General features: G+C 40.3%; 1 protein-coding gene across 2 annotated transcripts; it reads left to right on the top strand.

Moving 5' to 3' along the window:
* Window positions 1-285: 285 nt before the first annotated feature.
* On the top strand, window positions 286-11875 carry lrpap1 (low density lipoprotein receptor-related protein associated protein 1). 2 transcript variants are annotated; one of them, XM_034130557.1, is made up of 8 exons: window positions 286-559; window positions 1311-1455; window positions 3937-4067; window positions 6237-6357; window positions 8955-9113; window positions 10053-10135; window positions 10584-10760; window positions 11570-11875. In XM_034130557.1, the coding sequence occupies exons 1-8, from the start codon at window positions 404-406 to the stop codon at window positions 11636-11638; spliced, it is 1041 nt and encodes a 346-aa protein (XP_033986448.1). In that variant the 5' UTR covers window positions 286-403; the 3' UTR covers window positions 11639-11875. The 2 variants fall into 2 exon arrangements, with proteins under 2 accessions (XP_033986448.1, XP_033986451.1); XM_034130560.1 differs by having other exon boundaries at window positions 287-559; window positions 8958-9113.
* The last annotated feature ends 33 nt before the right edge of the window (window positions 11876-11908 follow it).

The following is an 11908-nucleotide window of genomic DNA, read 5'->3' as shown; positions in this document are numbered from 1 at the left end:
CTTAATGTGAACTGCCTATCTAAGGAACACAGTATTTCTGAGCATTTGCTTTTAAGGTAAATCTCCAGGAATCCCCTTATTGTAGCATCCAGCCCAGTCACGTGAAACGCGTGGAGGCTTTCTATTTGCTTAGAGTTTTTGCAGCCTTTAGTTGCCAGGTAACACTGCACTTTAGGCATTTCAGGAATTGTAGTCCAAATAAGGTCGCCTCCTCCTTACTGATAACACATGGTCTGAGAGAAGAAACTACGTATCCCAGAATGCACGGCTTGAGGAAGTGCCCTCCCATTTTGAGCACATGACTTGTGGTACTCCAGTGAGCCACAACAACAGTAACATTTGTTCGGTTAATGTGTTGTCTAGCTAGTGTTTCATATTCTATCGTTTGCTTGTTATTTAAAAAATGAAGCTGCCATGTTTAGTTGTTGCTCTGTGCTTCGGAGTAGGTGTAATGGCCGGGAAATACTCACGCGACGTGAACGAGCCCAAGTCTAGTGATGGGCAGAAGCTGGAATTTAGGATAGCTAAATTGGACCAGGTGTGGAACAAGGCTAACAGGGTACGTATATTTCAGAAACTATTATCTGTACTGTTAATGTGAAGCTGTAGCAAACTGCTGACACTGCCAGTCGCAGCACGTTTACAGTGTAGCTGCCAGTGAGTTAACAGAGTAACCTAGCTAACGCTGGCTACTGCCGCGCCCGTCTTCTCTGTAACGCTGCAGTACAGTTGTAATATGTAGTTGACTTAATGAAGATATAGCCTTACGTTTTAATAAGATAGTGAGATGCACTTTTACTTTACACAAATGCTTAGGCTCAAGTGCACATTATGGACTCTGTCTTTGTTTGTTGTGGTGGTAGTTAGGAGTGTGTGTGTGAGTGTGAGTGTGTGTGTGTGTGTGTGTGTGTGTGTGTGTGTGTGTGTGTGTGTGTGTGTGTGTGTGTGTGTGTGTGTGTGTGTGTGTGTGTGTGTGTGTGTGTGTGTGTGTGTGTGTGTGTGTGTGTGTTCATATACAGAATTTAAAGAGTCAATTATGTGCCCTCCTTGTCACCCATTTAGTGGTTCACAAAAGAAGACTGTAGTATGCTATTTAAAGTAATAATGACTATAACAAACTGTTCAAGAAAAAACAGAGTGAGTGTGATTTCTTTAAGAGAGCCTTTTCTTAAAATGGTAAGACCAATTTCACACTTTGAGAAATCACTGTCTGGTTTTCTTCCTATCTTACCCTTCACTGTCAAATTAGTTTTCCACTTTTGTCTTACCAAAGTTTATGTTGTCTCTTATTCTCCTTTTGTTCATGGCAGATGCAGCTCTCCCCGGTGCGGCAGTCCGAGCTGCACAGTGATCTGAAGATCCAGGAGAAAGATGAGCTGCAGTGGAAGAAGCTGAAAGTGGAGGGGCTGGATGAAAACGGAGAGAAAGAGGCCCAGCTCCGACGTAACTTTAATGGTGAGACAGCTCAATGAAGTAAAAAGCATTGCAAATGAGAAAGTAATGCTAATGCCTACCTTAAAAATATGCAGTATTAATAATATCTCATTGTATCAAGAGGCTCCAGTCTGTCTGTGCTCTTCCAAACATAGAAAAGGTTAAGACAGTGGATATTCTCTCTTGTGTGAAACCTCATTAGTGTTGTGGTTTACATATAAAGCCACTCGCCTAAAAAGATCATTTTTTTCAGCAGATTGAGGTGAGTTTTATTTTAGTCAAAGCACAAAGCTTGTGAATCTTCAACAACAGGATAGTTAATCATAAAGGGTAAATAATAATGGGACAAAACGGCATAACAAGGAATACAGAGTTCGTTAGTGTGGTTTGTGTAATTAACTCTGCCCTTTGGCTGACAGTATAGATAATGTATTACTTTGGTGCTGCTGCATCAGCCAAAAAGAAGAACTATAATTCCTCATCCCTGTCAAAGATAGGCTGTTGGCAAGGCCTCTTTACAAGAGCTCCTTCTGAAACTGGAGCATATATATTCAGCATGTGTAGATAGAGTATGTATGAAACATTGGCAATGAAACATTGATATATACATTTGATTGGTATTATTTCAAAAATATTTTACTCTAAAGCAGGGGTGTCCAAACTGTTTTCACCGAGGGCCAAGTTATTGGGCTTTTTTTTCTCAACTAAGATTTGTTAGAAAATGTTTTCAACTTTAATTGACTGAATTTATTTAAAAAAATTGGTTCAACTAACACATGCATGCTACTGTGTAATATATGTTTTTATATATTTAAGAAGTACAATATAAGAAGTACGAGTTATATGTGTGGGCCATATTCCATTATACTTTAGAATATGCTGTGGGTTAATTAAAAATGGACAACGGGAGGCATTTGGCCCCGAGCCATAGTTTGGACACCCCTGCTCTAAAGTTACCCAGTTAATAGAAATGTTATTGAAATTGCGAAACGGACTAGTGCAATATCCAAATTGCATTAAACGCAATATTTGGTAATCACAAAAATACAATTTCTGTCCTTATGAAAAATGATTGGGGCTGCAGGGAAGTCCCAAATTCCCCAAGGTATTCTTCAGACTTCATATAAACCTTTTTTTGTTATAGAGCTTCTTAAGAAAACAAAACACCTTGATCATTTTAATATATATTTGTAATGATAATGTAAATAACGTTTCAAATCATATGGCATTTGCAGTTAAAATATTCAAGAATATTTGCTATTAGTTATTCTTTCCAAATCATGCAGCCCTATCCTAATGATCCTGCGGGATAGAAATGTTCAATTGGGAATGAAGCGGGTAAAGCACCAAGCATTGTCACTCCAGGCAGCAGCAGGGTCGCCCTCTGCTCCTCTGTAGTTAAATATGAACCTTCAAGGGGGGCCTCCAGTCACCTTCTCCCCACCGGATCCTACTAGAGTCGGTCTAATTGGGCTCTTCTGTCTCTCCATATTTTTATTTTCCTAACGCTGCTCCTTGATTCTCTATCACTAGAGACAAACTCTGACACCTGGCATTAAACTGCTCCGGGATGCTTGTTTTATTGTTTACACTTGGGTCGAAAGCCTCGTAAAATCCAATGTATACAAGCTTGCCAGTAGTGCACAGACTGTCTACAGGTTTGTGCATCCTGTTTATGAGGATTTTAAACGAGCCCCTGCCTCTGGAAACGATCTAATGAAGTAGAAGTAGTTAATAAGTGACATTCATGCTTGAGATGGAGCTGAATCGGAGGTCGCAAAAACTGTTTACCAGAGCAGAATAATGAGGGCAGAGCTTGTTCAGAGCAAAGTCCAAATCTGTATTGTTGTGAAGCGGGCGGAAATATTTAGAGGACAAGACTGCTTTTATATTGCACATAACTGACAATATTAAAGTGATTGGCTACGGAGTAATATTATCCTTTACCTCCCCTCAAAAATGAGTCTACCAAAGTTTTTAGAATGCATTTCAAATCATATTTTGTCTTCTTTTGTTTTTCCTATTTTATTCAGGCTTCATTCAAAGTTTTGGGGTTAAGTACGGAGTTCTGTTGAGTTTGTAAGCGGGAGGGTAAATGAGTGTTTTCCCTTTGTTTCAGTTCTCATCATCAACGGTTTTCAGGTTAAGAGCAGCACTACAAAACCCATGGATAAAACCACCTCCTCTGTGCTGCTTATGTCAAGAGCAAAGTGAAGTTGGTTTTGTTTTCATAAGCTCCCGCTAGATTCCCATCCTGTTATTTTCAGCAGTTGCTTCATTAAAGATACGACTCCCCTTGCGGTTCTTTAAAAAAAAGACTTGGTGACTTGTAAATGAATGAGTGGCTGTCGATGGTTGTGGGCCTCCAGGTAGTTTTTGATAGTCACTTAGCTTATCTTACTTAACAGTTTCCCGTCATGACAGCCTGAACTCCAAACAGGCTCGCATCAGGCTCATTCATAAAAGCATGTCTTTGTTAAATGTCTGTGTTGTGTTATGTAGTGATTCTGGCCAAGTATGGGATGGATGGCAAAAGAGACACTCGATCACTGGAGAGCAACCACCTGAAGGACCACGACATCAAAGAGGGAGACACATTTGAAGATCCCAGGCTAGACAAACTCTGGAACAAGGTGCGTATGTGTGCAGAGGGAGGAGGAAGAGAAATGTTCAAGTATGTTTTGGGAATGATGCATTTTTCTGTTGTGGCATTGTGAGGCTCTTTACTTCATGTTTCTGCTGGTAAATACAAATCTGAAACAGATTAAATTAAGACATGCCCCTCGAATCAGCTCAAAAATAATTGTACCTCTATTCAACAATGAACTGAATTCTTAACAGGGCACTCACACAGCAGCACTAGAAGGTTTTTAATTCAACCCTTACAATTGCACAGTAACTGCACTGGCAGCTATGTGACAGGCCTAGTTAGAAAAAGAAAATGGAGAACTGTACTGGTGTACTGCAGCTTAATAAGAATTCCCCTTATTACGTGTTTCTAGTGTGAAGTTCCTTAAGGACCAGAGCAGAGGCAATCTTTGGTGACAACTTTTTAGTTTTTAGACCAATTGTTCAAAAACTATTTCTACGTCTTTGTAGTTGTGTGCCTACCAGTCAGTTCAAAATGTCATCAGTTCATCATTTCCCCCCATGATATGTTTGTGTGAAGGTGACATTGACTTTATGACAATTGTAATGAGTTCGTCAATTTGACATTTGTGCCAAACATGGTTACGTAACAGCTAATTATATCTATTGTTAGCCCGTAGTGAAGCATACATCTAGGATACAGAAACTGCTTCACCAAACGGTGCAGGGTGGCCACTGTTCATCTCTCTCACACATGACGCATATATACTGTATTTGTGCACACACACACACACACACACACACACACACACACCGAGTGGGGGAGTAACAAAGAGTGTCAGTCGCCTCTCACCCATCACTCATTCAGTGTGAGTAATTAAGAGAAACGGAAGCTAAGACCATTTATTTGTTTGATCTCCTGGGGAAGTAAAATATCTGCAGCAGTTCAGTCTTTAAGCCCGAGTCCTTTATTCTCTTCCCGTTCAGTTAGGAGTACTTTACAATGTCAAGCATGTACCTACCTGTGGATTTTCTCCCTAGCCTCCTGGGCCCTTGAAGTCTCGGTACCCAAAGTCAATTGTCGATTCAAATGCCACAAAGAGGGTGACAACAAAATATGCCCTCATCATTTGCTGAAACTTGCACCCATTATTTACTTATATTGTCCCTACACCAACAAAATGTGCAGTTAGTACATTATATATTACAGCGATAGTTCATAAAAACAAATTATCTCATGAGTATGCCCATAAAGAAGTTATTAAATAGAATGTAGCTTCTAAAATCATATAAACCTGGCTTTGTCCCTCTATTATACCTCCATCGCTGCATTCAGTGCCCTGGACGGCGGCGCACACACACACACCCTCAGTCTACACACACACACGACAAACATCATTATCCTCCTTTTTTATTGGCTGTTTAGGATTTTGCAAGGATAATGCATATTTTAATAACTAAGAAACCAACAACACTACATTTAAAATACTACATTAGCTACCAGGCAGCGGTCAAACCTAAGAATGTGGAAAATAACTTGTAGTATAGTATGTAATACATCAAAAATCATATTATAGTATTCAATAAAAAAAAGTTGGATGGACGTACAGATTTGAGGACAGTCATATGGAAACGCTATGCTTATGTTTTACAGGCCATTAACAAATGAATGAAATCATCTCTGACCAATTTAAATGTTGGAGTATAATTCAAATGTTTCGGCCAGTTTCCCTTTATGCAAACATCAAATCTTTTTTTGGAGAATATGCTTTTAAGAAAGTTTGACATATGCAATATATTAAGTGTAAAATGGTATTGTGGTTTTCTCGTGTCCTGACAGTCCATTGACTTTAACGATTGTCAAATTATTATTATTTATATACTATTTTTACATCAATATTTTTAACTATGTATTCCCCCGTATGATTGTTTATGTTGTCTGTCCTATTGCCGTGTTTTTTAGTGTTATGTATGTGTTTGCATGTTTTGCACACTGGGACAGAGTTCCACTCTGAATCTCGTTGTACTCTGTGTATAATGACAATAAAAGGCTTTAACTTTAACTTTTTTTTTAACTAAATATGTTTATTCTATAGTGCTGTATTTCATGCCATCTAAACCCTATGAAACATCTAGCAGAGGAGTTGTGCCTAAACATGTCCGTTACTCCCTGCCTCTGACACTAACTCCTCTCCGACCGTCCCCTCCTCCAGGCCAAGACCTCGGGGAAGTTCTCAAGCGAGGAGATGATGAGTCTGAAGAGGGAGTTCCAGCACCACAAGGACAAGACGCACGAGTACAACATCCTGATGGACACCATCAGCAGGACGGAGGGTGAGCTGCGTCAATCACTCCCTTTGAGTCACAGTTTGTTATATCAGTGTTTCTTTAAGACACATTTAAGCACCCTTAATCTCTTTGCCATTCATCACTTTATGGTTTTTAATTCAGCCATTATTATGGTAAGTTTATCATTTGCATATTCATTAAAACATGGAGAATTTGGTTGCACATTTCTTTCTTTTTTTCTTTTTTTCTCATACTGATATTTTGAACAAACTGTGCTGTTGTATTAGCTGTAAAATGTCTTTACTGTAGGGTATTTTTATTATTTGTACAGCACTTTGGCTCGACCAAATCGTTTATAAATGTGCTATATAAATAAAACTTGACTTGATTTGAAATTGAGACGATTCTAGCTTTCAGTTCAGCTTCCAAAGCAAATGGATGCAAAAAAAGAAGATTATTTGGCTCTTATCAATTCCGCTCTCAGTCATCCAACAATCAGTCCCAAGTCTGATTCGTCTCCGTCTGTGCGTTCAGTCTTGTGGTCATGTCCGTAGGTGGAAGGCGTCGCGCTGCACTCAGGTCTGCCTACCGCTCTGTGCTTGTCACAACACATCAAGCAGAGTTTTCAGCGGATCAGATAGGCCCTGTTGTGTTTGAGGAAGACGCGGGGAGGACAGGCACGTCTTCCTCTGACGGGCCTGTCACTCTGCAGCTGCTTCCTGTCAGAACTTTGCTGCTCCCGCTCCACAGCCTCTCCTCTGTGCACAAGCCAGGGGTGTTTTTCTGCCTGTCTGGTGTATTTAAATATAGAGCCCATCACATGTTGCTTTGAGGCTATGTGCACCTGCACAACACCACCTCCTCTTCCACCCACGCACACTTTCACTGCCTTCCCCAGTCTTTGTATTGTCTTGTTTCTGTCTTTTGATCTATATGCCAACCGCTGTCTGGTTGACCTGTGTCCTCTTTTCATCTCCTCACCTTTTCTTAAGGTGAGACGGGCAGCTATTTCATGAACACTGTCATAAGATCAAATGTAAAGGCTACTCAAAGTTCTCATGGAAAAATAAATGTGATGTGTGTGTATATATATATACATATAATAATATATATATATATATACATATATATAATATATATATATATATATATATATATATATATATATATATATATATATATATATATATATATATATATATATAATATATATATATATATGTAAACACTTTTACACCTTTTTATAGCTACTACTAAACCCTACTTATTAAATTCAGTTTTTCTTTGGCACTTTTATGTTTTTATTTCCTTCTTTCCTTCTCTTTGTTTTCTTTTGGATTTCTTGGTTCATGCCTCTTTAATTTCCTTTCCTCGTCTCCTCTGACCTTGCTCTTATCCACCCTACCCAACCAACTTGTGGCCTAACTGTCAAGTAATTTTTTGTAATCTTATTCTTATCTATTTATATACATTTTAAATGAATATTTTCAAACATTTGATGGTGTGTGGGAGAGAAACTCTCTCTGGAGGGAACTTTGGGATTTTGGACTTTTCAGACCATTTATGGCGCATTTCCACTGCAGCGCGTAGCACGGTTTAAGCGTGCCGTGCCAAACCCGGCCCGTTTTTGTTGCGTTTCCACTAGGGGTAGTTCCGGCTAACGGGTACTTTTTCACAGTTTTTCTGGCCCTCTAAAATGGTGGTTCCTTCCGGGCCAACAACCGGGCTGAATATGCTAAACAAGTGACGCCAAGGGGGCTACAACTACAACAAAATGAACATATTTGACCGTGATTTAATTGTAATACACGTTTCAAAATGATGCCGAAGTAACAACATACTGATACCGGTTAGTAAAAACCATGAATTAATGCTTTGTCAAGTCTGCAGACAGACGGCAGGCGAAAAACCTTTTAAAATGCGTGTTGTCTAAATGGAGATCGGCTAAGCTAACGCAGTATATGCTCCGACCGTCCACACTCACAACAACGGCCTATACAGACATAAATAAAGCAGCGACTGTATTCACCATGACACAGGCAGTCTGTGGTTTGTACTTGTTTAACTTTTGTCTAGTTTCTGAACATATATGAGGAGCTGTGAGCTTGAGTGCTAACAGCTAACGGCTGATGTTGGTTTTGTGGTTTGCATTGAAGATGATGTCACGGCTCCGCCTACACTGCGTTACTATAGTTACTGCCCCAGCTACTAAACTGTAATGGAAACGCAGCATAAAGTGAGCCTGGCCTACCGAGGCCTAACTATACCGTACTAAGCCGTGCGAGGCCCTGCAGTGGAAATGGGCCATAACATGCACAAAAACCCCACTACAGGAAAGGGAAACCCCCCCCCAAAAACAATAGTCCCCCTTTAAGAGGTCACACCAGGCAGATAGTAACAGCTGTGATGTCCATCTTCATCTTTGTGGCGCCTTTGTTTTTGGAGTGTGCACATTCATTGTTCATGGTTCATTTCAGGCAGTGTATTACCAGGCTAAGGATCAGTTAATATGCAGACCTGAGAAAAGATCTGCAGAACGGATGGTGGCATACTATGGGACTGCATACTTATTTGCTTGTAATTTCACACTAACCTGCCCTTGCACCTCCTCTCCCCTCTTTTCCTTGGTCTGTTCGCCTCAGAAGAAATCCACAAGAATGAGATCTCTGCTCTGGAGGGCGACACCAAGGAGCACGTGCTGCACCAGAAGCACTCGGACCTGAAGCAGAAGATGAGTAACCTGAACCAGGGCTTCGAGCGCCTCCGCAAGATCAGCCGCGAAGGCTTCTCTACAGACAGCGGTGAGGGAGACCCCACACACACACACACACACACACACACACACACACACACACACACAGTCTTTTTATTAATCTTAGTCTGTGTTTATCCCATCAGCTTAATCACTGGGATTTGTAGTCATAATAAGACTCTGCTGTGTCACAGTTGGCGAGCGTTGAAATGCTAACGGCTTAACTTCAGTGATTCCAGCCCTCCTAGCCTCATCCGTCCACTTGTGTAAACTAGCTAAAGCTTGTCCGTGTGCTATTTAACTCAGAGAAGACTCTACTTCCATTATGAAATGTTTTATTGTTGTAGTGTTTTATCTTTCACATTCTGCTGGTGTGTTGTGGTTGAGTGTACTGCAGTATGTGTGTGTGTCTCAGTTGTGCAGGCTTTGTAGAGAGTTTAGATGAAGGTGGTGTACCTGCTCCTGACTCGTTCACTTCCTCTCCTTTAAATCCCCTCCAGGGTGCTTCTCCCTCTACCACTAGTTCTAATCCCCCCTTACTTCCTGCCACCTCTTCAAAGCAAGTTGTCTCCCTCTGGTTCTGTTACACATCTTACAATTCTGTGACAGCAGGGATGAGAATGAAAGCAGCTTTCCCTCTTTATATTGTGTATACATATATAGACAATTATTACAGGGACCCTGTTGTGCTTTTTGTGGTTGACCCTTTCCTGTAGTGTCTTGTATAGGTTTGTGTGCATGTAAATGGTCATCAAAGTTCCCCCCTTTTTGAACATTAAAGCATGTAAGCAATGTCACAGTAGAGGCACAAAATACTAATATGAACCTGAAAATGCAAATAACAGGACCCCTATAAGCTACTAAGCTCGTTCTGTTGTTGTATTTTAGAAAGCTCCTTCTCTCTCGGGTGTGTGTAAAGTATTAGTGAGCCTCCAAACTCTCTTGAACTGTTAAACTCTTCATCTTTGTTTCTGTCTGTCCTCTGCAGAGTTCCGGGAGCCCCGTGTGATTGAACTGTGGGAGGCGGCCAAGAGAGCAAACCTCAGCGACAACGAGCTGGACTCTCTCAAGGTAAATATCTCAGTGCTGATGCACTGATTTGTTTCACACTAACACTTTTTGTTTTACCTTTTGAGTGCTACAATCTAACTTTTGTAGTGCACTTGGTAACTAAGCACTACTTTTGTATGTATGGTAAGCCCAAAGGGTACACATTACTAGCCCATATGCATTAGACATTACAAATTCCCAAGTATTCCACTCTCCTATGTGCTCCTTTCACCTTTTGTCCCATAAGCAGAGAATAGCCGTGAACGATTCAGTTTAAATATTTCATTTCAGGACCTCTGGCTTCAAAATGTCACAGAAAAGATTCAGCTCAACTTTTCTCCGTAGCATTTCCTTTTATATTCACTACTTGAGATGCATATCGGCTCCCCTGTGCAGCTGTGCATGTAATTGAAGGTGAACTGAACTCGCCTCTCTGTGTTCGCCGCCCCGCTTTTCCTCGTTCACTTAGGAGGAGCTGCGTCACTTTGAGACGAAGGTGGAGAAGCACAGCCACTACCAGGAGCAGCTGGAGCTCTCCCACCAGAAGCTGCAGCACGTGGAGTCTCTAGGAGACAAGGAGCACATCAAGAGGAACCAGGAGAAGTACAACACCATCGCTGAGAAGACCAGGGAGATGGGTTACAAGGTACGTTTGTTTGTAAGCTCTACATTCTGCCATCTAACAGTTGCTGTCTGTGTGCCTGCAAAGTATCGATTAATGTTGCAAAATGGCCGAGGTATAAAACACTGCTATAATACTGAGGAAGAGATACAACAAATACAGGACAAAGGATATTGTTCCTGTTGTAAAAGAGCAGTCTCTTGATTCTTGTTTGAGTTGCAACAACTATTGATAACAAACAAAAGGCTGTATGAGTTTTGATCAAACCTCACACAAAAAAATAGTATGTTAATACTTCCACATTATATCAACAAATGCTTGTACTATACTATAATTCTGGTGTAAAGCATGCATCTTAATTAGTGATAAATCAGTATTCATCATTTGTGTTTTAGCACACTAAGAATGCCCAAATGGATTGTCAAACATGGTCAAAATGAGCAATGGTGTCATTTTATTATTTATTATACCAGCTAATGTTTAAATGTGTCAGCCTGGTATTCATTTTGGAATACAGCTAATGGTTTATGTAAAATATTGCATCTATATTGCATCTTTTATGGCGTGAAGATAACTGTTATCTTTATACCATTAAAGATCAAAAAGATGAATAATGTAGTATAAAGTAATTAAGGCCTCCCATTATATTAATTGAGTCGCTATTTACTATGAAAACAACTCAAATCCTAGATAGTAACACACAATTCTGATCCTCTGCATCATTGCAAAGGCAGAGTTTTTGTAAGCCCAGTAAAACAATCCACCCAAAGATCTGCAGGAATGTGCCTTGCAGTCAAATGGTGACGTCTGTATTCGTATTGTTTTTATTTCAGATGAAGAAACATATGCAGGACTTGTCCAACAAGATTTCTCGCGAGGGGCTGGAACACAACGAGCTCTGAGGATCAACAACTGAAACCATTCCCTCCACAACCACACGCAGCATTCCCCTTCATCTACTGTCCAAACAGATCAGGGTTTTCTACTCTTCTCGTGTTATACGTCCACTCTTCCCTTTTAATCACTGAATGAATGAAATGTTTGTACATAATATCAGTTTTTGTATGATTCAGCTGGATTTATTCAGGTGACAAACTAGTCCGATTATCAGTCACATAAAATAAAGATGAATTAGTTTACATACTAGTCTGTTACTACATGTATTTGTGCAA

Source organism: Trematomus bernacchii, unplaced genomic scaffold (genome assembly GCF_902827165.1).
Source record: "Trematomus bernacchii unplaced genomic scaffold, fTreBer1.1, whole genome shotgun sequence".
Classification (NCBI taxonomy): domain Eukaryota; kingdom Metazoa; phylum Chordata; class Actinopteri; order Perciformes; family Nototheniidae; genus Trematomus; species Trematomus bernacchii.
This window is presented reverse-complemented; position numbering and strand designations above follow the sequence as displayed.